Source organism: Ambystoma mexicanum, chromosome 12 (genome assembly GCF_040938575.1).
Source record: "Ambystoma mexicanum isolate Mex_15411 chromosome 12, UKY_AmexF1_1, whole genome shotgun sequence".
NCBI classification, from domain to species: Eukaryota; Metazoa; Chordata; class Amphibia; order Caudata; family Ambystomatidae; genus Ambystoma; species Ambystoma mexicanum.
In genome coordinates this window covers 671,807,496-671,834,938 of record NC_090936.1, presented here as the reverse complement: position 1 = coordinate 671,834,938, position 27,443 = coordinate 671,807,496, and the positions used below count along the sequence as shown (strand labels likewise).

General features: G+C 44.8%; 1 protein-coding gene across 1 annotated transcript in view; it reads left to right on the top strand.

The window, feature by feature from the left end:
• The window catches only part of LRRK2 (leucine rich repeat kinase 2), a 2,398,611-nt gene that overhangs the window by 676,913 nt on the left and 1,694,255 nt on the right, over positions 1–27,443 (top strand). Inside the window, exons 15-16 of the mRNA XM_069629211.1 lie at positions 4,273–4,417; positions 23,057–23,196. Of these exons, the coding sequence (XP_069485312.1) occupies positions 4,273–4,417; positions 23,057–23,196 (285 nt within the window). The remainder of the gene's footprint in view (positions 1–4,272; positions 4,418–23,056; positions 23,197–27,443) is intronic.

Sequence of the window (27,443 nt, the reverse complement as noted above, 5' to 3'; positions counted from 1 at the left end):
CTCCTCTGGATATAAACTTTATATTGAATTGGGAATTTGCTCCATATCTCTGCTGTGGGAGTGTGCATCACTTAAGCTATGTGTATCTACCCGTTGTGAGAAACCTGAAGGTGTCTCCCTAACTAGTCCTTGGGGATCTGTCATCTAGGTGGCCAGGACACGGCCATCGTTATTGGATCCAGTTTCTGTGGGTGGACAAGTGAGAAAGGATCACCTGGATGGGGGGGTCCCTGATGGCCCTTTCCCTTCCCCACAGGGATAAAAGGTGGAGCACAAGAGCACAGGACGAGCAAGGCAGACCGCATGACGTCAGAGCTAACTCAGCACAGCAGTTCAAGAGGAGGAGAAAGACAACGCATACGGAGAGGGTGACAAGGCGAGAAGCAACCTTCCCTTTCTGACCAAGGCCTGTGAAACCTCCACAGAAGGAAACATAAGACTGCGAACAATGCAGCACATGTCAATGGTACAGGACACTCCGCCGGTGAATATCAAACCAGGGAGAGACACTTGTCTTTGTGGTACCAACCTTGATTTAAAAGAGAAAAAAAGCCCAGCAGTTCATCAGAGCCAGTGAGTCGAGGGGAGAGTCGATAAGAGACCGAACTGTGTTGAACGAAAAGTAGCAAACGGCTAATTTGAGCTCTGAAAAGCTCAAGGAGCTATTGATGAAAAAAGGGGAAATCCAGCACGATATGAGTCCAGCACCACGTCGGTGCTCATGCAGAAAACTCTGGCAGATTATCCAATGGCAGAAACTATGATAACCAGTAGGCCTTGGAAAAGGCGAAAAGATGTCAGGGGTCTTGTAAAATCCTCTGTAATGTCAAAAGTCTTTGACCGACAGATGATTGGGAAAAAGAGGGAATTGAATCCAGATTGTTGAAATGAGCGTATGAACAGTGTTGCCAAAGGTTGTCAATAGTGAACCTGGCGGAGTGAAGCAGACACGTAGGGGCAAATCCTATAGTCCCAAAAGTAGTGTGTTACCTGACTGAGGGATGTTCACAGTGAATTGTTTGAAAAGGCATTAATTTTGTGAATGCAAGGAGTATTGTAAGACCAGGGTAAGTGGATTGTGCCTCTTTGCATTTGGATCCAAACCCGACCAAGGGAGTACCAGGGATGAAAAGTCATCACCCAAAGTCGATTTGGAAAGGAACTTTTAGTTTTTTTTGTTGAATACATCAGGCCCTTGAAGGCGAAATACTTTGTATTGAAAAGAAACTTAACCATCGAAGAACGGATGGCTGGTATGGAACGGTTGCTTGCTCAAAATGTGGTGAAGCGAATCCCCTGGCAATCACATTCTGACTTATTAGTTGTGAGCACTTCTTTCTTTATTGAAAACCCTATCCTATACTCTTTCTGTAATTAGTTGTAAGGATTTGGCAATAGATTTTTTTTTTTTTTTTAGATTCAGGTCTAGGTTAGGTGTTTTTCCACCCTGCATTTACAGTATAATAAACACCCTTGAACTGTGATCAATTGTGTCCGTCTTTACTGTTGCCACCATAAGTTCCTTACACCGTTCAAATAATAAGGCAGTGTTAATGAATAACATTTTAGACCACATAACTGCTAGATTGGGCAGTAATAAGATATCTTGGTGTAATCATGTTTTCCATTGCCTGTTTTGAACATGCACAACTTGTGAGCCTCTTTATATAATATGGCAAAAGCCATATTAAAAAACAAATGACTGTGGGTTCAACTAGAAGGGACAACTCTGCAGACGGAGCACTAGTGATGAAAATATATTGGAATATGAAACCTTGTTTTAGATGGGGATTACAGCCTTACTTGCATACATATTTGTATTTGCATGAACACTGGGCTGTCACCAGGCACCTTTTACCTTATTGCATCTAAATACTTAGTTTGTTTCATGGACAAACCAAGCAAAAGTCCCAAATACCTGTTGCCCCTTTTGTCCTGACACTTTGTATTGCTGTGCTTGTAATATGCCATATTGCGTGCACAACATCAGAATCCTATTTTGAGTTTCATTAATGTAAGACCGTGTGGAGTGGGTTTTAGCTGCTTGGTTATATGTAAAGAATGATGGATTTCTACACTGTCGAGTAACTAACTACTTGGGAAAAGCTGTCCGACTTCGACAAAGCAAAAACAAAGAGGTGATGGCTGGAAGGTTTAGAATTAATCTTAACCACTGGCAATGCTCTGGGCAACCCTCCAGACCACCGTTCTTCGCCTGCCAAGCCATTACAGAAGGGGAAAGACCATATGCAAATCAGGCTTGGCCCCACCCCAAAAGGGGCAGTCCAGCCCGAACTGCTAGGCCACATCCCCTCTGCACGAGACCACAAGCATCCCCAAACATGTTTCACCCTTGTTGGGGCTCATCAGTGAGGAGTAGCTTGGGTCTCTAGGCCCAGCAGGCACGGGACCCACGTCTGGGCATACCCGTCCCACTCGGGGTGACAAAGCAAAAACAAAGAGGTGATGGCTGGAAGGTTTAGAATTAATCTTAACCACTGGCAATGCTCTGGGCAACCCTCCAGACCACCGTTCTTCGCCTGCCAAGCCATTACAGAAGGGGAAAGACCATATGCAAATCAGGCTTGGCCCCACCCCAAAAGGGGCAGTCCAGCCCGAACTGCTAGGCCACATCCCCTCTGCACGAGACCACAAGCATCCCCAAACATGTTTCACCCTTGTTGGGGCTCATCAGTGAGGAGTAGCTTGGGTCTCTAGGCCCAGCAGGCACGGGACCCACGTCTGGGCATACCCGTCCCACTCGGGGTGACAAAGCAAAAACAAAGAGGTGATGGCTGGAAGGTTTAGAATTAATCTTAACCACTGGCAATGCTCTGGGCAACCCTCCAGACCACCGTTCTTCGCCTGCCAAGCCATTACAGAAGGGGAAAGACCATATGCAAATCAGGCTTGGCCCCACCCCGAAAGGGGCAGTCCAGCCCGAACTGCTAGGCCACATCCCCTCTGCACGAGACCACAAGCATCCCCAAACATGTTTCACCCTTGTTGGGGCTCATCAGTGAGGAGTAGCTTGGGTCTCTAGGCCCAGCAGGCACGGGACCCACGTCTGGGCATACCCGTCTCACTCGGGGTGACAAAGCAAAAACAAAGAGGTGATGGCTGGAAGGTTTAGAATTAATCTTAACCACTGGCAATGCTCTGGGCAACCCTCCAGACCACCGTTCTTCGCCTGCCAAGCCATTACAGAAGGGGAAAGACCATATGCAAATCAGGCTTGGCCCCACCCCAGACGTGGGTCCCAAGTCTGCCGGGCCTAGAGACCCAAGCTACTCCTCACTGATGACACCCAACAAGGCTGAAACATGTCTGGGGATGCTTGTGGTCTCATGCAGAAGGGATGTGACCTAGCAATTCGGGCTGGACTGCTCCTTTTGGGGTAGGACCAAGCCTGATTTGCATATGGATTTTCCCCTTCTGTAATGGCTTGGCAGGCTGAAAAACGATGGTCTGGAGGGTTGCCCAGAGCTTTGCCCGTGGTTATGATTCATTCAAAACATTCCAGCCATCACGTTTCTGTTTTGCTAAAGTCACCCCGAGTGGCCGGGTATGCCCAGACGTGGGTCCCGAGTCTGCCGGGCCTAGAGACCCAAGCTACTCCTCACTGATGACGCCCAACAAGGCTGAAACATGTCTGGGGATGCTTGTGGTCTCATGCAGAAGGGATGTGACCTAGCAATTCGGGCTGGACTGCTCCTTTTGGGGTAGGACCAAGCCTGATTTGCATATGGATTTTCCCCTTCTGTAATGGCTTGGCAGGCTGAAAAACGATGGTCTGGAGGGTTGCCCAGAGCTTTGCCCGTGGTTATGATTCATTCAAAACCATCCAGCCATCACGTTTCTGTTTTGACTTCGACAAATGAGATTACATGCCCTGATTTATAGATTATTATGTTCTAGTAAATCGTTTTATCCGATTCTCTTATGTTTTTATAACTAATTAAGATTTAATATGTGCTTTTATAAATTATAATGATCAATTCAAATTAAGATTTGATGATGAGCTGTCTAGCTAAAGATTGAAGAGCGTCTGCAGCATTCAATGGTGAGAGAAATGAGATTGTGTTGTAGAATATGACCGTGACTGAAGTGAACATAATGAAGGTACCCCGTTGGCAGTGTGTTGCTTGAAAGGGGCATATAATATACTGATGGATCTTTTTTAAAATGTTTGGTTTGTCACCTTGCACAATCTCTACGTTCAGACAAGCAAAAATTGAACTTTATATGTTTTTTTCTGTGCATTTTTTATAGTTCATTGGACATCCAGCCATTCAGGAGTGCGGGTTAACAATACTTTGCTCAGTAGCTGAGTGCTCTGGAGCAGTGACACTATTATCTGACCAAGGTGCTATAGATACTGTTCTTCATACACTGCAAATGTATCCAGATGAGTATGGTATGTGTACACCATGTATTTCATTTTTGTATTTTTGACCATTCATTTTCTTTATCAAAATAACTGGGTGCAAATTTAACAGTAGTTAGTTTAGACTATATCTCAAAACATTTAGTATAATATTTTTTGTAATTTAAATGCTGTCTTGACTTTTATTAGGGTCGCATGCCATCATGAAAATGATTAAAGTAAATATTGCCTGTATTTGCTCGTTAAGTGCTTTCCAGACTACCAAAATTGCATTGGGGTGCATTTTGGGTGGGTTGATGAGCTGTGTGGCAGAAGAGCAGATGGTTTTGAGATGAATAAACCTTTGCATAGATTGAGCCTCCAATCTGAAACATTTTTCAAAAATGTCTTGTGGAGAATGGGGACAAATGGAGGGAGCATTTAGATGGGGTTCATCTGGGAAGGAAGGGAGGGGAGTTTGCTGGTTTCTTGACTCAGCGATACATGGCCCATTATGTTGACTAGACAAAAAATAAATGTATAATGGATAGCGTCTTTCCATAGATTCCTTATCTTTAGATATAGTAGACCGGCGCAGCTGGCACTGGAAACCTTTTTCCGCAGGGGGCATTTGTGTGTGCCTGTGTCAATCAGCTTTGGCAGTCTCTTTCCTGGCTCCAGAAGTGACAGCATCTGAACTATATATGCAACACACCATGATCTGTGACCTATTGCATGCTTATTTCGCTGCCTAGAGGACCATTCTCTCCTCAAAGAATGTATTTTTGTCTGGTTTGTCCAAAGTGTCTTGTTTCAAGCACTGCACATACTAACGCCCACATGATCTGTGTGTGGTATTTGGGATCTAGACACAACGTTTCATAGTATGGTTCCTGTCAGGCACTTAACCCTGCATCCTTCCTAGATAGTGCAGCTAAATTGGCCCACTCCAGAATTCGCTCATCTAAGGTGTGGATAGCGTCTGAACTTCCCACCCCTTAGATGGCGACCTGTAAGGCATGAGAGGGGGAAAAATAAAAATGCTAAAAATCAACCTAAAAGTTTGCATTCACTCAAGCAGCGGCTCAAACCAGACATCTTCCTCTGACCTAAAGAAAAAACGAATCACTGCTCCCAGTGGGCAGAGACCATTGGCAAATCTTCTGACTTACCCATCAGAAAAGATGAGATGCCCCACTGCGGCTTGGACTGCATATGAGTGGGAACAATTCTGATTGTAAAGTTAGACATTGTCTCAAGTGTCAACTGTTAACTAGAAACGGTGAGTACAGAAGGTCCCATCACGCCTGCAAAAGCCAGCAGGGTGCTGTGAGAAACCAGAAGGTGATTCACCCACTAATCCCCGGGGATCTGTCTTCCAGGTGGCCAGGACACAGCCATCGCTTTTGGATCCAGTTCCTGAGGCTGAACCAGTGCGCGAGGGTCACTTGGGTGAGGAGTCTTGGGGGAGTGGGACACCAGATGGTGAGATGCGGTATCCCCTTCCCTGTAACACCTTTACCCCATTTAAGCCCTCTACCCCCCTCCCAAACCCCCTTTACAACACAAACACTTTCTCACTGACAACCCACTCCAAGGGAAAAGCGACTAATATCTGAGCTGTGTACCTGACATGTCCCAATACTATGGTCAGGCAATTATCAACAGTCACTCACACCTGACTTCCATTGCACTTCCCCACACAGATAAAAGGCAGAGCACGAGAGTACACTCTGAGTGAAGCAAAGCACACGAGGAAACAGCAGTTAAGTTGAAGTTTAACTAGCGGAGAAAGACTGTGAAACAGAAGGGGGTCACAAGGAAGAACGTTCCCTTGACCTTTTCGACAAGGAACCGTTATTTTCACAAGACCTCGAGAGAAAGCCTAAGACCAGGAAACCAGGCTGAAGAATCCTACATTGTGTGTTGGAGGTACCCGGGGCCCTCCCGCATCAGTAATCAAGGCGGGGAGAATCTTCAGCCACCGTGGTACTGTCCTTGGCTTCAAGAACAAAGCCGCTTCAGTAAATGCAACACAGCCGGTGAGTTGGGGAGACCGTTACAATACCTACTATGTTGAAGCCAAGGTTGCAAGCAGCAACATTGTATGGTGAACTCTGGAATGAACATTGTTAAAAACGCACGTGAAAAGACGCAAATTAAGTTAAACTGCTCAAGAGTGATTGAACTTTAGAGCAAACTACAATACCTTTGACAGAGTGGTCCGGCACTGCGTGGGTGCTCAATCGAAGCTCGAGTGTTCCGCCTTGTCTTGTCCCCTGTTGAAAAGGAAGGGAAACGAACGGCTTGAAGATCCTGACATATCATTTCTTAAACACTTTTCTTTCTCATAACTTTATTTACCACACTATTTGTATTTAGAAGTAGGGATTGGCAATTGGTTTATTAGTATAGGCCCCTTTTATTTTGTCACGACACCACAAGGACTGTTATTTGATGGTTTTAGCTTGCTCCCATCTTCATATTTAGATGGGCATTTTTCAAACCCAATTGAAGTTCTATAAGCACCCTTGAACTGTGATTACTTGTCTGTCTTACTGTTTGATACCATGCCTTCCTTACAGCACCTAAGAGAAGTGCCATCCGCATGCCACAAACCTGGAACCCAATATCATCAAATAGGTTGGTGGTGGAAAGCTTGCTACTGAAACAGATTTTTGTGGTGTTCCTGTTGTCTGCACAGTGTATGCCGAGGCTTACTGGCCAGGGTTTCTCTCGCTTACCCAGGACATGCTCCAGTCTCCAAACTGAGGTACTTTGAGACAATGCAAAAAATAACTTATGAGGAAGGGGAAACAATACTGTTTGGCATGGAGCGCCTGGATGAACCTGGAGAATGATGAGCAATTGTTGCAAGAGGTGACCCTGTTATCGGGGAGCCGACTCATGAGGATTGCGACAAGTACCTGCAAAATGTGAGTGGCCTCGATGTGTCTTAAGATCTCGACATTGCTGAGGTATCACAAAATACGATCAGCTGAATGCAAACTTTGATCACACCAGGACATTGATGCCTTGGGGCTGGGAGTCCCATCTTTAACCGTTCATCATTATGAGCTGACTAATAATGTAGACAAAGGCCTGCATAGGGAGACACTATTGCAGTTTACCCCATCGGTGGCTGACCCGATTAAGACGCTTTGCAAAACCCTGTATTCAGGGAGAGGTAGGTATGTTTATCCCATATGGCATTGATAGATGCACTTTGAGAGGAAATATAAGCAAGCGTCCATGGATTCAATTTAAATATTGAGGCATACTACCCCAGAGAGCCTGGTGGTCCAGGCAGCATTGGCGGGTTCCATAAATTCAGTGTTTCCATCCGTATCCCCAAACGGGGAACAAAAATGATTGATCCTTTTGGCAAAAATGTTTTTGGAGCTGGTCGTATGGCACTGGAGGTGATAAATACATAGTGCACCTTAGCAAAATGTTCACGTTTTTTGTGGAAAGTAGTCGCAGAGGCCGGAGATCACGTTCGGGTTTGTGATATCAGGGATTGCTTTAACAACCTAGTTCAAGACAGAAAAGATGCAGCATGCAAAACCCAACAGTGTGGACACAGCAGACTGTGGGCTGAGCCATGGGCTCATGGCAGACAGTACAAAAATAATTGCTTGACATGCCCTCTGGGGTACAATTTTCTTTGGCCTGAAAGCTGACAAATCGGGGAAAGTTTAAAGCTTCGAAGGCTCCTGTAAAGTCACCCGGACTATCGGTCTAGCAGATGGAGGGTCAGACCTTTTTGTTCAACATCCGCTACCTTTGTGAGAGTCCATGGTTCAGACCTTTGCAGAACGGAGGAATCCCTAGTTAACAACAATCAAGGGTTTGCAGTGATGGCTCCCAAAACCGGGAAGTGGTAGAGGACGCAAACATCCCTAACTTTGGATTCTTCAGTGCCATCCTCAACATCTATTGTAAGGGTGATGAAGTAAGAGATCAACACAAAGGTGGCATGTTTATTGCTATATCCACAAAGTAGGGATGGACAATCTCCATCCTTGGATGAGCTCGCTCTCACTTTCCTTGTAGGGTTCCAATTAACTCTCAAAATAATTTGAGACACTTCGTTCAGTGGTTATGTTCCAAATTATCAATCCACAATTCTTTATACAGCACGTCAAGACAGCGAAGCAATTAAGAGAACACGTGCTGCATAGAAATATTTTCTACAGAGATGAACATACACTCTGGGGGATAAAAGGCCAAACAGTGTTAATAGCCGTGATGATGGATGGAGGTCCGAAATGCATTGGCAATAAGATTGTGACATTGACTGGTCAGGAATAAAAAAAGAATATTTGAAAAAACTGTATAAAGGACTGTGGATTGATAATTTGGAACATAACCACTGAACGAAGTGTCTCAAATTATTTTGAGAGTTAATTGGAACCCTACAAGGGAAGTGAGAGCGAGCTCATCCAAGCATGGAGATTGTCCATCCCTACTTTGTGGATATTGCTTAAACCTGGTGTCTAGGCTAAAGGGTGAGCCCCCATAAATAATTGTCAATGAACTAGCGAAACTTTGAAATTCAGCAGTGCCCACCCTACCTCCCAATTCTATGTTTATTGCTATAAACATTTATTAAAGAAATGAGGGTTGTGGAAACCTAATTATCTCTTATAATCACAGGGTGTTCCCTGCCTCAACGAATTATCTATGTGGACACTCAGGATGTCAAAAGAAAAACGTCCACTGTCATGACAAACATATTTCACAAGGAACTCAAACCGAGGTGCAAAGTGATATTCTTTGGTTAAAAAGAGTGTATTTCTTCTTCTGGACGTGGGTTTAAAAGTAATTTTCCAGCTCGTATAAAACAAAATTCAAATGGTGCAAAAACAAACTTACAAAGGATCTGCAACCTTGTGCCAAAAAGGTTGCCTGGTCCTCACAAGAGTGTGTCTCCCTTCTCTTGGCTTTCCAAAATGTTTCCAAACACCAGGGAGATGACTCTCTTCCCCTAGTTTCCCTTCAGCTTCTTCAAAGTGCCAAGAGACTGTGTCCCTTATCTTGGCTTGGTATAGTGTTCACAAACCTCAGGGGGAATGCTTCCCTTCCCATGGTTCCAGCTTCTATCACAGCCAACCTGGTTCATTAAACTGCCAGGTACGTACTGTGACTATGAATATTTCCAATTATTTAATCCTCGTATGAGTGTGTCTCACTCGCCTTTCTGACTTATTTTCTGTTTTGTGCCATGCTTGGTATACACCTCAGACAAATATCAAAGTGTGGTTTTTGATAAGTTAAAGTTCACTCGCCTCTGTCAGGGTCGCAGACCCGGTCTTCTGGGTTTTGTCCAGATTGACTAGACTGCGCTGTTTTGGACTTGTGTGGTATTCTGCATTACTCAACGCCTCTTCTTCATCTCTTTATCTCTGCCTCCAGCACCTGCGCAAGCACAATTGAAAAGGTATTATTGTAAGGTAGAAGATACCAATTCCTTACCTTACGCTGATACACTGAGCCAAGGGAGAATTTCAACTACCCATCTGAACACTGTAACTGAGCCGTCTCGTCACTCCCCTTTCCCCTGCTAAACCCAGCCCCCCCGTTTAATTCCTCTTCTTCCCTGTTACCACTGAAGACATTGTTACTACGATAGAACACCTCAAACCTGAAATTGTAAAGGTGATGCATGCCCACCGCACATAGTTAAACAATGCGTGACCACCTTAGCTTCTGCTATAGCAAACTTTGTTAATGTTTCCTTTACTACAAACACTGCCCCTACTTGCCTCAAAGCAGCCTGGGTCTCCACATTCATTAAGAAACCTTCTCTGGATCCCACCCTCCCCACGTATTATAGACCCATAACTGGAGTACCCTTCCTCTTGAAAATCATTGATCGTTTTGCCTACTCACAGATTCACATCTATCTTGAGCTACACCAGCTCCTTGGGTCTAAACAATCCGACTTCAGTCCCAGGCACAGCACTGAGTTTTCACTCTTGGACCTCAAAATCCAACTCGACGTCTTTTGAGACACAGGCAACGTGGTCATGCTACTCCTCCTGGATCTCTCAGCAGCATTTGACCTCTGGCAATACTGTCTCTCTAACTTGCATTTCACCTAAGAGGCTGCCCTTTGGATCCTGATTGAGGGCACCTCCTGGGTTTTCATCAGATCCGCTGCTGCAAACCCCATCCCAGTCCCATGCAGAGTCCAGCAGGGCTCATGCATTTTCCAGGCCCTCTATGACACCTATACTAAATCTTCTTAGACCACCTCGATGCCATGGGCATTTCATACACTAACTTTGCAGACCACATGCAAATTCTACTCCCTATCATAGGACACTACAACTATGTCATCTCAATCAACACATACAGCATTATTCAGAACTGGGTGGCTACCCATAACCTCTGTCTCAATGATGAGAAAACTGTTACTTGTAGGTGCCGCACAATGCTCAAGTGCCTTGGTTTTGTCCTGCTCCTCCTTCCCCATTGATGGAACCACTGTCCAGGTCTCCAAGCACGTGAAGACACTGGGTGTCTACCTCGACGTCCAGCTCAACATGACATGCCACATGCTCTTGCCTCTTCCAACGCCTACACAGCTAAACTGATCACCCTAAGCATAACTGCCTTTGCTTGAGCCGTTACAGGCAGTATACTCGACTATTGCAACGTTCTTATCTCAGGCCCTTCCTCCAAGAACCTTGTCAAATTACAACTCTTACAAAATAAGGCTCTAAGAGCAGCATTGAAACCCTCGGACCACATTTCTACCATGAGAATAGAAGTACATTGGCTACCTATTAAAGCAATAATTGAGTTTGTAACTCTAGCTGTTACACACTGATGCCTGCACCAGAATGCTCCCTCCTAACATGTCCCTAGAATGTCAGCCAAACCCAAGGTACGCCACCTCTGCTGTTCCTCCACCCTTGAACTCTGTACACCCAGACTTAATCGCAAATGAGGTTCCAGCTTCTGTGTCACCATGTCCACCTTCTGGAATACTCTCCCTGGACACATTAGAAATGAAACATAACACATTGCCTTCAGGAAATTCCTTATGGCTATTTAACAAATATTCTTAAATGTCTGCTTTCACTTACTTATTATGTACATGTGCTATTGTACTATTTTGATTCATAACATACATGTATAACCTGACCAATGTACTGCCTATCTGTACCTACTTATCCTGTATCAGTGCCATGATGGCTTTGGGTTTGGATGCTACATAAATGCTAAAATAATAATTAAATAAAATGTGAAGGGGTGGGACATCGCTAGCACAGATCAATGCATGCCCTGTCAAGGCCCTGTACATGCAGGACCTGCCCTCTCACGCTGCACATAACATCCACATGACTAGGCCCAGCAAGACTATGCAGTAGAATACAAGCAATGCATATTGCTCCAACAACTCGCTCTACCGAAACATGGAAATATACGGGAACCATAATGCATTGGGCACACATTCCAACACAGCCAAAGGAACAATTCAATACTGCACAGTGACAGTACAACACTACCAGACAGGGATTGCATCTATACTGCAAATCATATGTGTATTGTAAGACTCTGACACAAAAACTTGCCTTTGCCTGGTTTGCTCCCCTGCCAGGGCTTTTCATCTGATTTGCTTTATACAATTGTAAACTTGCTTTTCTCGCGCATATCTTCGGTAAACCCTTTTCGGGTAATGCTGGGTCTCATATTCTTTCTCATTACATACATGTTTGTTCTTTGGCAGCATTGCCGAAGCACCCCAGTGTCCCATTACGCTCTCTCTAGAACTCACTGGTGTCTTGTGGTTTCCTTCGGTTCTTTTGCAGTAGACCGGAAGTCGGCACTCCAGTGTCCCACCTCCACCTAGTAGGCTCCCCAGCTTCACCATACAGCTTCCACGTCCTTTTCCGCTCTTGTTTTCCTCTGGGCTCTCGCGTCATGTTCGGGTGGGGGTGAGGCTGCGTCCAGGTTCCTGTGGCCACTAGGACATTTTGTTCTACCTTCCATCTCGCGTTCACCTCACGACAAACTGGCTTCTGAATTCTTCTGTCTCTTGCTTTCCTCCTGAGCCTGCCGCCTCCACAGCCTTGCCATCCTCACAGTCACTCAGTCAACACTAAGAGGGCTCGACTTCCCCAGGCAGCGTTCTCTCACTCCATTCTGGGTAAAGCTTTTAAATGTCCCCTCAGCTATCACACGCTCACTCTTCAGCATCTCTGGTGCATCTCGTCCCTGGTGATCTGCATTACTCTATTCAGCGTCTTCGTCCCAGTATTTTTAGATGTATGGGAGTTGTAGGCAGTTCTTGGTGTCTTATGTATAGAGTATTGGAAGGTGTTAACAGTTGATCTTATGGATGGCTGAAGGGAATCCGCACAGTATGCCATTAAGGCCTGCGGAATGGAGGGGGGTATTCCTAAAAGGAAAAGGGGATAACATGTCTCATCTGATGATGTCATTCCCCCCCCCCCTTTGAGGGTCACCTCCCCTAATGTGGTCCTCCCTCATGTAACTGCCCCCAGGGTCAGGATCAAGTAGAGGCTGCCATCCCCTGGCCACATGTGGAGAGGCTACCACCGAGAAAGGAGTGATGACATTAACAGATTAATCACACCTCTCTCAACCGCTCTGCTGCAAAGCACCAAGACCGATATTCAGGTATAAAGGCGCAGGGTGCACCCTGTTCTCTGTCAAATATTTTCAAAACTACTGGATGGATTTACCCCATACCAGTCAAGGAAATGAAGTCAATGCTTTGTGCTCAAATTGTTTATTTAGTCCACATCTGCCAAGAGGTTTTCATGCCAAAGCTTTTCAAAAACTGCACTTTTTCTATGTGTAAAAAACAATGCGTGAGTAGGCTTAAAACAGCACTTTTATGTTTTCGTAATAACTTTCATTTTCTAAGGAATTGTTCGCAAAATGTCCAGTTTAGTGGTTCTCTTGACAAACTGTTTAGAAAATGTCATCCAAATCCATCCAGCAAGTCAAGGTATTCGCCTCGGTGAGGGGGACACAAAGTGCCATTTTATTCAACACAAAAGGGTAAGACAAACGCCCAACTTTCTCTAACCTAACCAGAAGGTCCCTGCTTAACAAACTAAGGCTAAAGAAAAATGACCAAGTGTCCAAAAAGCATCTGTCCCTCACACTCAAATATACCCCAAAAATATACAAGGTTAGTAATCCCACAAAACAATATGCCAGTTCATACACAAAGATTGTGAGAAGGATTCCTTGTGACCAGGGTTGATTTCCCTCACCCCGGATCAATTCAGGAGTCTCTTTAGCAAAGTTAAATTCCAAGAAAGTTCTGTGCAGAAGTAAAGTTCCACTCAACGTAGTGTATAATGTCTTTCCCATTCAATATCTTTTCACGTAGCAAAGTGAATATCCCTCTTGCAACTGCTTACCAAATGATTGTGTATAAATCAAAGCAACTGTCAATTTTCCATGATTTCCTGCTTGGCAAAACAAGAGTCTTTTTCTCAAAACACAAATTCATAAATCGATGCCAATGTTCTCTTCTCAAAAACCAAGCAATTCCCAAAAGAAACACTTTAATCCGGGTGGTACACTAATCACGTTATGGAATGACTTCTTCAATAGAAACACTTTCTGAAATGACTTCTACAAAGAAAACACTTTTGTAAATGTAACAGTTCATCAAGACCAGGTGATGGAATTAACACTTCCTCTTTCACCACACCTTTTTACCACACTCACAGTACTTTGAATCATGCGTTTCTTTCCTGGTCCACTCGCCTGCCAGTATAAAACTCATACTACTACAATTGTACTTTACAGTAATTATTTTTCTCAAAAACTCTCCTCACCAAAGTCATACATGAAGAGGTTGGAACCTACAACTGATTCTCTTTAGGGTATCTTGACTTTCAAGAAAGTGTTACAACTCTTCCCAAAGTGGTATCCCTTAAAAAGGATAATTGTTCTCTTGCTTGCCTTTTGGCTGTAAGCAATGCAGGTTCAAGTTCTTTCCCCCTTTGTCTCTCGTACAAGAAGGGCTTTGCTCCTGTGGCCTCGGTTTCCTGTTTATGCAACCTCTTGGCTGCTGGTTATGCGGGTTACCATTGTTGCTTAATTGGTATTCCTTGTTAGGAAAGTTGCACCATGTTTTCCCTTATATCACTCTTCTGCTGATTTGGCAATGCCGGTTACAAATGTTGCTTAATTGGTATTCCTTGTTAGGAGAGTTGCGCCATGTTTGCATCATTTCATTTGTGCGGTATTCAAAATAGTAAAGTTCACATAGCGGTCTCCTCGAGAGCACCTCGGGGTCACCTGCTTCAGGCCAAGTATGCCTTGGCATATCCTTCTGACTCAGTGGTGTTTCTGCGGTTTTATGCAAGGCCTTCTCTGCTTCTGCCTGCTTTATTGTGACTGACACCACACGCCCAGTCCCTCAATGGAGCTCTAGCAGCATTGTGTGTTGTGCAGTGTTTCTGCCGTACCAGAGCAGTTCCTGGCGTGTCAAGAGATAATCACCCACACAGCGTGGCTGGCTTCAGAACTGCTTCTCGCTGCATGGCCACGTTTCCCCAGCATCTACTGCGTCTTCTACACAGCGTCCTGCTGCCTCAATGACTAGACCGGCATACTTGACAGAGATTCAAACTGAAACACAAAATCAATCTGGAAAGTTGGACATCCTACAAAAGCAACGGGCGGGGGAACTGGTCCAGTTAAACCTAAACTTGGCTGAAGATAGGTGGGGATCACAACGTGGGCTTAATGTGAGTCACTCATGCCGTCGAGAAACTTTGTTCCGAGAGCCTGCAATTATTCCTCTGGATGATGGACCTTTATCGGCTTTAGCTTTGGAAGAGTTTGTTCGTTTAGCCCAGTTGGATGATGAACCAGATATAGCTACACAGAATGGAAAGCTCTGCCTGCGCAAAGGAGACCTCGAAGGTGAGGGAACCTGGAAAAAACAAAAAATGACGGAATAAACACCTCCTGGAATCCATCTTGGAGTCACAAGTTGACACAGGGGAAAAGAAACTAAGAAAACAAAACATCAGAAAAATAAAACGCAAACAAATTTATTCGAAAACGTACGCGATTTGAGCCAGATGCCATGGAAATCCCAAAAAAGAAGGGACTTGCCTCACCCACGGAAAAAGACAGAAATTGCTCAACCATTTATTAAAGAACGTTTCAACACAGTGAGCATGAAAATGACAGTTGGGAGCCAGACTGAGGTTCCGCGTGAGCCCCTTAAGATTACTCCAATATTTCTTAGAGGCAAACAACATACTGAAACTTTAAAAGATATCAGAGGTGGCGTTCTATTTGGTCAATGTAATTAACAAATTCCAACTAATCGAAATGTTCCTGGCAAACCTCCATTACCTGTACAGAATAATATCAACATAAAGCATTCAAGTGTAGGAAAGAACTCTGCTGAGTGCATGGAGAATGCCCAGTCTATTGAGGCCAGAATGAGGGAAAATGTACAGTGTGTCGGGGATTGTGTGCATATGCATTGCTCCTGCTCCCGAGGTTCTTTTGAGCAACCATCACAGGTGCAAGAAAATAGATTGCAGGGTCCCTCTCACAAGAAGACACCAAATGCCTTCTTTTCAAGATCTGATGTGACAAATCAAAGGAGAAGTCACTTGAACAGGAGCACAATTTTGTCAATCATGAAAAATCCCTGATCTACAATTTTATTACCACATTTGACATTGAATATATTAGATTCCCTCACTCGCCATCGATAGACACGGTGGAACTGGGCCTAAAGACCAGATTGGGTGTAGATGCCATATGGAGAGCGGGATCGGATCTGAGAAGGAGGGGTTATGAAGTGTCTCTGGATTGACCTGCAAAATCAAAGATTCGTTCAGGTTTGGGACAGAAGGTCTTTGCTGGGCAGTCAAAGCCTTCTGCCCTACAGAAAGTAGAAACATCTCCAAATCTATGGTCTACGGTACCAGAGATAGTTTCCCAGATATTCCTTAAACTGGGTCTACCTGAGAAGCAACTCTAGGGCCACAGATCATTTAGAACTGAAAGGAGAAAGGCATACATCTTTGATACATTTGATTTGATTGTGTTCCAAGAGATGTGGCTGCTAGCTCTCTTTGGGCTGGACGGCTTCTCAGTGTTCCACCAATTGGCTGTGGGCGAGGGGGGCGGGAGGGAAGCTTATGTATTGCCTGCAGAAATTAAGTCTTTTGTCATACTGTGCTTCTGTTTTATATGGAGATGGGTATTTTGGCTGTGAAGGTAGAATCAAGGCAACCTGAAATGGATTGTAGTAAACATCTATTGAAATCCGATGACTGTGGCCCTATTGACTTTTCACCTGACTCTAGCAGACTTATTCCTACTCTTTTTTTCCATGTCACAAACTTTTGGTTATGGGGGATTTTAATTCACAATGTATAAAAAGTACTGTTGTGTTATTTGACTTATAAATTACCTTCCAGTAACTGGGAGATGTGGATGAACTTTTTTACTGGGTTGGGACCTTGTAAAGACCGGTAGGGGGTGTCTGTACTTCCGCTCTCTCTATGGTAGAGGAGAGGCACAGCAGACCCCAGCCAAGATTCTCTATTACGGTAGCAATGGACGAGCAATCAAGGCCTAGCTTCTCAGGAGGTGATGCGGGCTGGTTCTTAAGTACAGTGTAGTCCCCGAACCCCCACAAAGGAATGTCCACACACTGTATTACTGAAAACAGTCTTTATATAATTAATATTCAAAGGTATGCAAACGATCACAATAACGCACTTTGTACTTGGAAGTCAATAATGATAAATATATACACGTCTAGAGTGGTACCACTAATGTTATCAAATCTCATTAACGTGCATCAACTGTACGGTTAAAATGTCACACAGATCAATAACGAGTAAACCAGCAATAGAGATAGGCAGGAACGTAAGATGGTTGAAACCACAGGCAGAATGCTGGCCCCGTTACCTAGACACAGTTCTGTGTGGAGATCCCCCCCCCCCAACCTGGGCAACCTGTAAATAAAGATATATAGCACAAGCTCAGTCCAAATGTTCAATAGTGTTGCTTCTTCCTATTAAGGTTTTACCCCCCCCCCAATGTACCCGGTGGAGTGGAGTTCTCCGACGATGCACCGACCGATCTTTCTGGAGTGCCTCCCTTTCAGGCGGGAGCCACGGATCATCGAGAGGTGTTGGGGAACTTGGCGTTCGGTGTCGGGGAATCGACGGCCCTTCTTGAGTGCCCTCCCTTTAAGGCAAGAGTCACGGGTCGTTGAACGTCCAAAGGTGAACAGGGTGAACTATGGCAGGGAAGTGGCAGCTTCGTTCCTTGCGGTGCTCGTCGACGACAGAGCATTGGCGTCCTGCAAGGAAGAGGCGTGCGGGGCACCTCGGTGACAATAGTTCTGGACCGCAAAGAGATGATGAAGAACTGTGGCCCAGCAAGGGCGTTGAGTCGTCGGCGTCTATGCGGTCTTTAGGTGGCAGGAAACCCACCGGTGGATGCTCCTCGGCGCGTCGACGGTCGGGCCTTGTCCAGCGGGAGACAAGCGGGTGACGATGCAGACGAGAGCGTCCGATGATCAATTGAAGTTCTTAGGCAAACAGGAGCACGGCGGCTCCGGTCGGCGGCGGCGGTCGTCGACAGTGGCGGACAACAGTCCAAGTGCTTCTCCTTGGAGTTCCGCAGCAGTCCCCGTATCGGGTCGGCAGCCTGTCAAAGGTCTCTCTACCAGGGAGCGTTGGCAAAGATCAGCTGTGCACGATGGTCCCTCGTAGCTCGGGAAGAGGGCGCCTTACCAGGTCCTCTCTGGGTCAGTCCTTGGAGGCACAGCAGCTTTCAGATTGTGAAGGAGAGCAACAGCAATTCTCGTACAGCAGGACTTCAAGGTCAAGCGTCAGTTAATCCAGTTACTCGTCGTAGTGGACTTCAGCTTCTGAACACGATTCCTAGCAGTGAGAGGTCCCCAGATATACTGTTGATCTCCCATTCATTCCGCTGGGTCACACTCAAGCATCCAATCACGACTACGGGCATTCATGCAGGCAGGCAGCCAGTCAGGCACATGAGGTATTCAGGCCATTCACTTCTCTCCAGACACTCACAACAAGTTGTGTATTGGGACAAGTACCGAGCCATTCAACACTCCAAGCTGCATTCATACCGGTTTCGGGCAGGGTTGTCTCAGTCATTGTGTCAACCACCAGATACTAGACACCCACAACACAGAATGCATATTCGTCGCACATTCTATTCACCCAGGTCCCACCCACAGGAGGTACCCACAACATACATCACCGGGAAGGCTCCAACTAGTCTGACTGGGCATTCACAACAACACCATATATGGCACTTCAATCCAACAGCCAGTCAGGGGGAAGGGACAGAGTCAGGGCTTCCCAGGACTTTGGGAAAACAAGGTAGTGGGTAATAGAAAGCAAGAGGCCACCGGGGCCATCTTGTTTTCCATCCGGAATCAACTGATCCCAATGGCAGGGCCGGGGTTTCCCAAAATGGAGGATACTCTGCGCACCTGTCAAATTCAGCATGGAGCTGCCACCAGCCATACCCTGCTCTGCGGGCCCCCCACAGGTGCCCAAAAACATACACTAGGGGCACAGGGTTGTACCCCCACCCATGGGTGCCATAAGGGTATCCCATGGGTCCGTTCACCAAACCAAAAGAAAGAGAGCTGCACCGCCAGGAGTCCCACATGAACTCCTGCGCGGAAAACACAACAGAACACACAATAAAAAGCAGTAAAGGACAAGGATACAGAGGCCCTGTCCCTCCGATGCATTTCCAGCATCACAGACCTCCTGATGGCCAATGGTACCATCGATGGGGATATTCCCCCGGCCCCCACTTGGAGGAGGGACGAAAGCTTCCTGACAATTCATTATTTATTTTTGTCGAGAACCCTGTTTAAAAGTTGTACTCGCTTTGCTATCACTAATTGTTTACCGAGTGATCAACCATCCTTGAAGTAGATTTTGCCCAAAAAAAACAGGTGGTGGATCACCGTTTTCCTCATGAAATTATTTTGAAAAAATGGGGGGGGCCTTAGAGTTACGAGATTTAAAAATAGTGGCTGTGGCCTGGTTAATTGATTGGGGTGGGCCACTAGCTTCATGTCAGAAAGGGAGCTACAGAACGTGTGTGAGCCAAACATCTTTGCAAAGTTCCTTTGGGACATTAAACCTCCCTGACGTGACATCTGTCGCGCTGCCCGTCAAACATCATTTTGACGTTCAGAATTGCGGGTGGGGGGGAGAGAAATGAGAAGGGTTCTAAGAAAGCAGCAAATGAATTACAGCATTGTAGGAGGGAAGTTAAAATCCTGATAAATATCTATAGAAATTGGTCTACATCCGATCGGATCCATCGAGCACAACTGCAGAGGGAAGTCCTGTTGAGGGCCATTTGTCAAAATAATTCTTGTAACTATTGGTCAATTATCGGGTCACTAGACAAGCTGGTTCATTCAGCTCAGGATGGATTCATCCAGGACCAAGTGTGGGTTGACCATTTTTCTGAGCTGTATGAAACCGATTGCCCTGCTAAACTGATGATCCAAAATTACATAGTGTGGTCCCTGAAATGTTCTCAAGAAGAAATAAAAACTCTGATATTGAAATGTTCAACCTCTGGATCACCTGGACCGAATGGTTTAAGTAACGAGATCCACGATTCAGACGCTTATCTCTGGGCCCGGGTATTGGCTGCTCTTTTTAAGGGAATAATAGACTCGAGCAAATACCTAGCTCATGGAGAAGGTTGGTTATCATTCCCTTTTTTAAGACGGGGGCTTGTTTGGATCCCTCAAATTACCCCCTGATCTCCCTCCTGGATGCCGGTGGGAAAGAATCTTTACTGGCCTAGTCATGAGGGATTTGGAAACATGGGCTAAAACACAGGGTATTATCTCAAAACATCAAATAGGGTTTCGGAGAGGCCTTGCAACATCTTTAAACGGCCTCGTTCTGAAAGCTGTGAGCTGCACATTCTTCTCCAAGGGCGGCCGATCTTTGTTTGGGGCATGGATAGACCTGTCCCAGCATTTGATACCATCAATAGGGACCACCTCTGGGGTAAATTAAGTAATTGGGGTTTGCCAGAACACTTGCTGGCCATTTTGATCAAGCTACATAAAACACAGAATTGCAAGTTAGGCTAAACAGGTCCGGCAACCTCTCTTAATCCATCGCTATAAAAAGGGGAGTTGCGACAGGGCTGTCTTGGTAGCCCCTTATTTGTTTAGCCTTTATCCAAACTAGCTAAATGGAATCGGCTTTGGCTAGCCCAAAAATTGGGCAGTACCAAAATCAGTTGGCTGGCTTATGCCGATGATATTGTGCTCTTAACAGATCGGTCTCCAGAGGTTGCTCACCGCTTTTGAGAAATATGCAGAGCTGAAGGGCCTGAAGACTAACCCGTAAAAATCCAAAATTGTGATCTTTAAACATCCACTAAGGGCCAGTAAGTCATTCATTTGGTGTTTGGATAACCAAGAGATTACCTATCTACGATCTGTGGGTAGATCATTTTCAACAAAGGGGCTTGCCATGGCTGGTTGGGACCAAAAAATACTCCAATTGGGATCACAAATGAAGAGTATTAAATAAATGCTGTAAATTCTCTATTATCCCAATTATCAAATACTATATTGGCAAGATAATACCAGCCCTATTGTATGGTTAGGATACTAATCCGCAATCACATATTCTAGAGATTGGAGGGTAAATTGTGGAGACGAGTGTTGAGTCTGCCCAACTGTATCCCTTTTCCGAGCCTGAGAGATGGGTTGGGCTTCCAATCATTAAGAGCAAGCTTAGAATGGAAGTAGATCTGATAGTGTTGACTAATTTTGGTTACCCCTTCTCTTTCTCTATATGAAGAGGACTTGGTTGCACTTCGGGAGCTATCTAATCAATATCTGAATAACTTGAAAAGGACTTGTATTAATACTCTGGTGAAATCTGAATGTTCGGAAGAAATTCTGATCCAAAATCCATTGATGGCAAAAGAATTAATGAAAGGATGGATTGGATCAGAACTATTGCAAGAATGAGAAAATCCAGGATTTTTGCCTCCTTGGCCCCCAAAGATAAACCCAGATCCACGATGCCCACTTATTTGAAGAAATTACCTGATTCTACTAGTAGAGCAGAGTTTTTGAGATTTCGCTTAAACCTATTGCCAACCTTAGAAATTCAACATATTAGAGATGGCATAGAGATACCCAATCCTATTTGTCAAAAATGTGATAAGGCAGAGACCCAGACCCTAAGACACTTGATGATCGGCCCTGGACCATTGACCTAAGAATACAAAGGCTAGCAAAATTTCCCTCCCATAATTGGTGTTTGGAAACCGATTGCTTTTGGAAAAAGATGGCTTCAGGCAATGAAGTTTTTCTTACATGTAAAGTGATAAAGCTATTGAAAGAATGGAATTTGTTGAGATTGTTCTAATAACCGAGAGGTATCTCATAACTGAGTGCAGTAAGGTCTTGATTTGGATACATTTTGTTTTGCTTCATTGAATATGAATATTTATGTAAATGTGAAGTGTTGCGCTGTTATGATGACTTTTGGTTTTATTTGTCTTTTTCTATTTTTTTCTTTTATTTCTTTTGAAAAACTAATGTAATGATTCATGATAAAAGTTTTGTGAAAAATCGAATTTTAATATTTTTTGACTATATCACAATAAAAAATGAAATAAAAGATTAATCGCACCTCTCTCAGCCTCTCTGCTGCAAAGCACCAAGACCAATTGTAAAGGTTTAAAGGCACAAGGGCCACTCTGTTCTCTGTCAAATATTTAAAGAAGGTACTAGATGGATTTACACCAAAAAAGTCAAGGAAATTAAGTCAACACTTTGTGCCCAAATTGTTGCTTATTTAGTAGACACCTGCCAAGCAGTTCTCATGCTATTGCTGTTTATAAACTTCTCTTTTCCTCTATGGGAAAATGAATGGGCTGAAAACTGTGAACCAGTGTTTTGTTTTTTTGAATAACATTTTCATCAGGACTACAATTTTGGTTGCAAAATTTCAGCTAAATCAGTCATACCGGTCAAAAGTGATTACCAATACTTTTTTCAGGTTTCCTATGTAACTCAACACTCAACTTAACTATAGTGTGGCGATTGCCGCACTATAATATGAGAGAGAGATTGTATTCAAACTGCATGCACTTCACCGCAACAATCAAACAAACCACACATAGCCTTGCACAACAGCAATTGACAACTACCGACCGAAGAATCACACCTACGCTCGGCGAACGGTGTAAACTGAACTGAAGCTGCCAACAGCACATCACAGCTCTCTTGTGCTTTTTTCACGCTCAGTCCTACTAACCTAACTCATACCCTCTTGTTTGTCAGATCCGCCAGGGGACCACTCCGGTTGTGACAGTGCGCGGTATAAATGTCCTTTAGCATAACATAGATATTCAGCACCCCCTGTTTAACTAGGGGGCTCCGCTGGGTACATTTGCAGAGCAATATTGGATGTTAAGTAGCTATTTAAAAAAAGAAAATTACTTGATGATTGGTTTTGCGAAATAATGCATGCACTGAATCATTGTCATTATGCATGTGTGGGTGTTCAATTAGCTTTCATTCTAGCAAAATAGAACATTTAAAAAGAAATCTGCTTTCATTCTGAAAAAAATATTAATTGTGTCATGCTCTTCCAGGAATTCAATCCATGGGATTAAAGCTTCTGGAGGCTTTAATTAAAGGAAAGAATATGTGTATATCAACGGTGAATCTCCTGGCAAAAATATTGGTTTCAGTTTTACAACGTTTTAAGGAGGCCCTCGATATTCAGAAGAATGTATGTGATTTAATTCTTTAATTCATAAGTATTTTCTTTATGTACTATATTAATGTACTATGCATTTAATGAGTCAAATAGAAAGTACAGAGACAAACCTCTCAATTATTGCATTTTCCTAACATTGCGGACAATATGTGCCATAGCACCCCCTTTGTCTGCCATAGACGTTTTCTTCTGGTGAGCTCCCTGTGATAGAGTAATGAACAAATGAACACTAACTGCTTACCTGTTCTCCAACCAAACATGCCTGGAATTTTTGCTTATCTTTTGGTTTCCTTCATGGCTTGTTTCTGGCCTTCATTTAGCACTTTGATATGCATAGAAGGATGAGTCACAGATAACCTTAAGAAAACCCAGATTTCAGAGCATGGTTCTCGGGTTTTTATTTTCTATAGCTCAGATGATTCCGTTTTTCAACTGTAGATGACTTTGTGGAAAACTACAGCTATACCCCTCATCTCTTCTGGGCTTTTCCACCCTAGCCCATGCTGCCCTGTATGCCAGGGTGTCCACTAAAGAGCATAAATACCTTTGATCTACTGTTCTACCATTGATGATAGCCTAAAGGTCTTAGCCTTGTCTGTCTTACTCCCTCTGTGATTGTTCTAGGTGGTGACTTATCCTAATGAGTCCACGTAGTGCTTCAAGATGTTCTGTTTGCTCTGGTGTCTCTCCAAATGCCCAGCTCCTCTCTGTTTTAATGCTCTTGTGTTCCTTTGACCAAGGTTTCCTTCTCCTAATTCCTTGCTCCACTCACACTCCTTACCATTTTCAACTCCCTCCTTCTGTCTCTCCGATCACACAATGTTCTGGCCTCTCCTCTCTCCGCTCTACTCTTGCCTCGGATAGCCTTTCTGCTTTCGCCCTTTCTCTCTATTCTATCCCATCAACTTCCCCTCTTCTCTCTGCTCTCCACAGTGCTCTCCTTCTTTTCTCCTACTTTAATTCACCTTTTATGCTTCGTCAGGTAATCCACTTGCTCACTTATACTCTGTTTCGAACATCACTCGCACACTCGAACAACCATTCATTTATACCAGGGGACATCCGCCAAAGGATAACTGCAGGAAAGAGAAAGTAATCCAAAAACTGAGTGTAAACCAAGCAAGCAGTAACTCAGATTTATTGGATCCATACAGCTGGGAGGCACGGTACAGACAGCTCCTTGGAACTGAACTGATTGAAATGAGCGGTCAACGTCGCCCACTGTGGTTTCACATTTTATACACAACTTGTAAAATTACCATACAACATTTTAGTTACATTTTCTGGGCATGTCACAGCAACTGATTGGTGGAAATATGTCAGTCCCTTATATGAAAGTGCTTTAAGTGACCTAAATCGGGTACAATGTTTTTTGGGCAAAATCACATTAACAGTGCTCGTGATGCCACAACCCCTGCTACAATGCCCCACAATTATGTGATTGTGCTGATCTGACAAAAACACTTGGTTGGCATTGCCCAATATACACATGGAAAAGCATCTGTGTCCTGATTGGGCACAACATCTTTAGATGGCAAGGGGCGAGACATTCACAACAAGTCTCACCAATGATATGCCCCACGGACATCAGCGAGGACACTTTATAACAATGTTGCACAATAGGGACACTGAAAACCTCTACGCTGATTGGCTCCCTGGCGTATGCCCATAAACCCTACCCCAGCGTGCTGGACCCCTAGCTCGCTTTCCATGCCTTGCCAAAAATAGTCTGAAAAAACAGCATCATACTTTGGCTGGTTTTTAATTAACTATTTGATATCTATTTCTCTAAACTCTCCTTGTGCACCCAGGTGCCTAGCTCATTGATCTCAAAACGATCTCTATGAGTGACTTCTATGGGGCTGCGTTCTCTTGGGAAACCTCAGACTTGCAATATTTCTGTGCACTGTTTCTGCTGAGTATTCAAAAAAGCACCCCGCTGTCACCACAGCCTGTAGCCTTAATTATGAGCTGTGTGCGAAAATGCTTTCCTAATGTGGTCCTACACGAAAATGGCTTCTCTACTCTTCACATATTGCTCAAAAGCCCCCTTGTCAAGTTACCCACAAAGGCACCCTGCACGCCCACCCTGTACCCACGCTGCGTGACCTACTTCATGGCTTCTCTACTGTTCACATATTGCTCAAAAGCCCCCTTGTCAAGTTACCCACAAAGGCACCCAGCACCCCCACCCTGTACCCACGCTGCGTGACCTACTCCATTAATGCAACTAATCACCCACCCTTCATTACATTGCCCCATGGGACTTCTCGTGCCTCATCTGCTTTTGTGTCCCCCTATGCAAGCTGTGCCTTGTTCAATGATGTCCCCACTCCCGATGTCACCCACCACGTCACTCTTGGCATCACCATGTTACTTGCGCAACTGATCAGTGCACCCCCCCCCCTTGGCACCGTTGAACCTGGAACTTCACAACATTCCCCGCTTCGATCGATCTATCGCTCAACCCATTTTTTGCCAGCAGCTTTGTGCTCTTTTCCTTTAGTATCTGTAGCCTACCTACCCTGCACAGGCTCTCCCCGGGGAGCAATCCAATATCAAACAGGCCGCCTCTGCTGAACAATCTACCCAAAAGGCCTCATAGTTATCTATATCTAGGGCTGGCATTGTACACATTCCCAGGGGACCACCTGTTTGTGTGTGTTGTACGAAGGGTGTCATTTCCCTTGCCCCATCAGCATTCAGGGGCAACATGTATGTTCCACCTCCCCTTTTTCCCTTACAAATTCCTAACGCTAATTGACATGCACAAAAGGTTATGTGTACCAGAGAAACGATTGGGCCAGTTATCTGGAAAATGTTACCCAACCACATGGGGACCCAGGCAAGAATGGTGTCGAGCCAGTTGTCCGATGTTGATCATTTTTTTTTTTTTTCATAGTCTCATGGAGTGTGTGCAGATCGTCAATAGCCTCGGACAAAGTTCCATTAGCTGCGTGGTTTGCAGGCACGAATGGGCAGCAGCTGCTTCATATCTTCTTGCAAACACCACCTTCCATTGCTGTTAACAAATCTAAAATGTATCTGTTTTGAAGTGCAACCAGTCTTACGGCCCTCGGCTCATCTTTCACAGTGTTGAAGTTCTTCTCCTTTGAATTCACCAGCTGTAATAATTCATAGCAGGTTATTTGTATTTGCAAACACTTAGCTTTTGACGCTGCCAGGACGCCTGGAAACAATAATGATGAAAAAAATGTCACCTTTTGCTGAACAAGCATATTCTGGTGGAATAATGAACTACGGCCTGTAGAACCCTCCCAGACTCTGGCCTTGACACTCCTGACAATCTTTACTTCTCTAAAGGTCAGCCCCTTCAAACTATGCACAATTATTCTAACTCCAACACCACTCTTTTACCTGTACTTCTGATCTCAAATCCTGCCTGCCATTATCAAATTTAGCTGTGTATTTTCTGCTCTAGCCCAAAATCAAATGTAGGCGTGTGCACTTCTGACATTGTTTTTTCTGCTTACAAACACTCCTCTGACATCTGTCGCCTCCTTGAACTCTTGGACCTTGATGTTCTTGCACTCACTGAGACATTGTTTAAGGACAGCTCTGTAACAAGTCTTGACGCACATCTCCCTGAAGGCTACAAGATCCTCTCTGTGCCCAGGACTAAAAGACCAGGATGAAGGAGTAGCCCTGATATATCCAGAGTGGATCCCTATCTCCATCATTCCCACTCAGATCTACTCTTCCTGTGAATGCCTGGTCTGCAGGCCGTCTCTCTCTCTCTCTCTCTCTCTCTCTCTCTCTCTCTCTCTCTCTCTCTCTCTCTCTCTCTCTCTCTCTCTCTCTCTCTCTCTCTCTCTCTCTCTCTCTCTCTCTCTCTCTTTGCTCTGCTCTTACTTTGGCCACCTTCTATAGCCCTCCTGGCCAGACAACCCTCTTCCTTTCTAAATGGGATGACCTGGCCTCTTCTCTCCTCCCCACAACTCCTCTTGCTGCGGGATCTAAACATCCATCTGGACTCCCTGGACTCTTCGGGACCTTTCTGAAAACTCTGCTACTCCCTCTCTGTCCATCCTACCCTCGGCCCGACTCACACTGCAGGCCACACCTTGGATGCTCTCATCTCCACTGACATCCCTCTCACTACAACACTCTCCTGGACCGATCACTCTATTCCCACCTTACGCTCTCGTCTCCTCTAGCATCCTCACTCCCCACACTGCCTCCTGCTTCAAGAAAACCCATCCCATGAAAAGAGTGACAGTGGCTGCCTTTGCATCCTC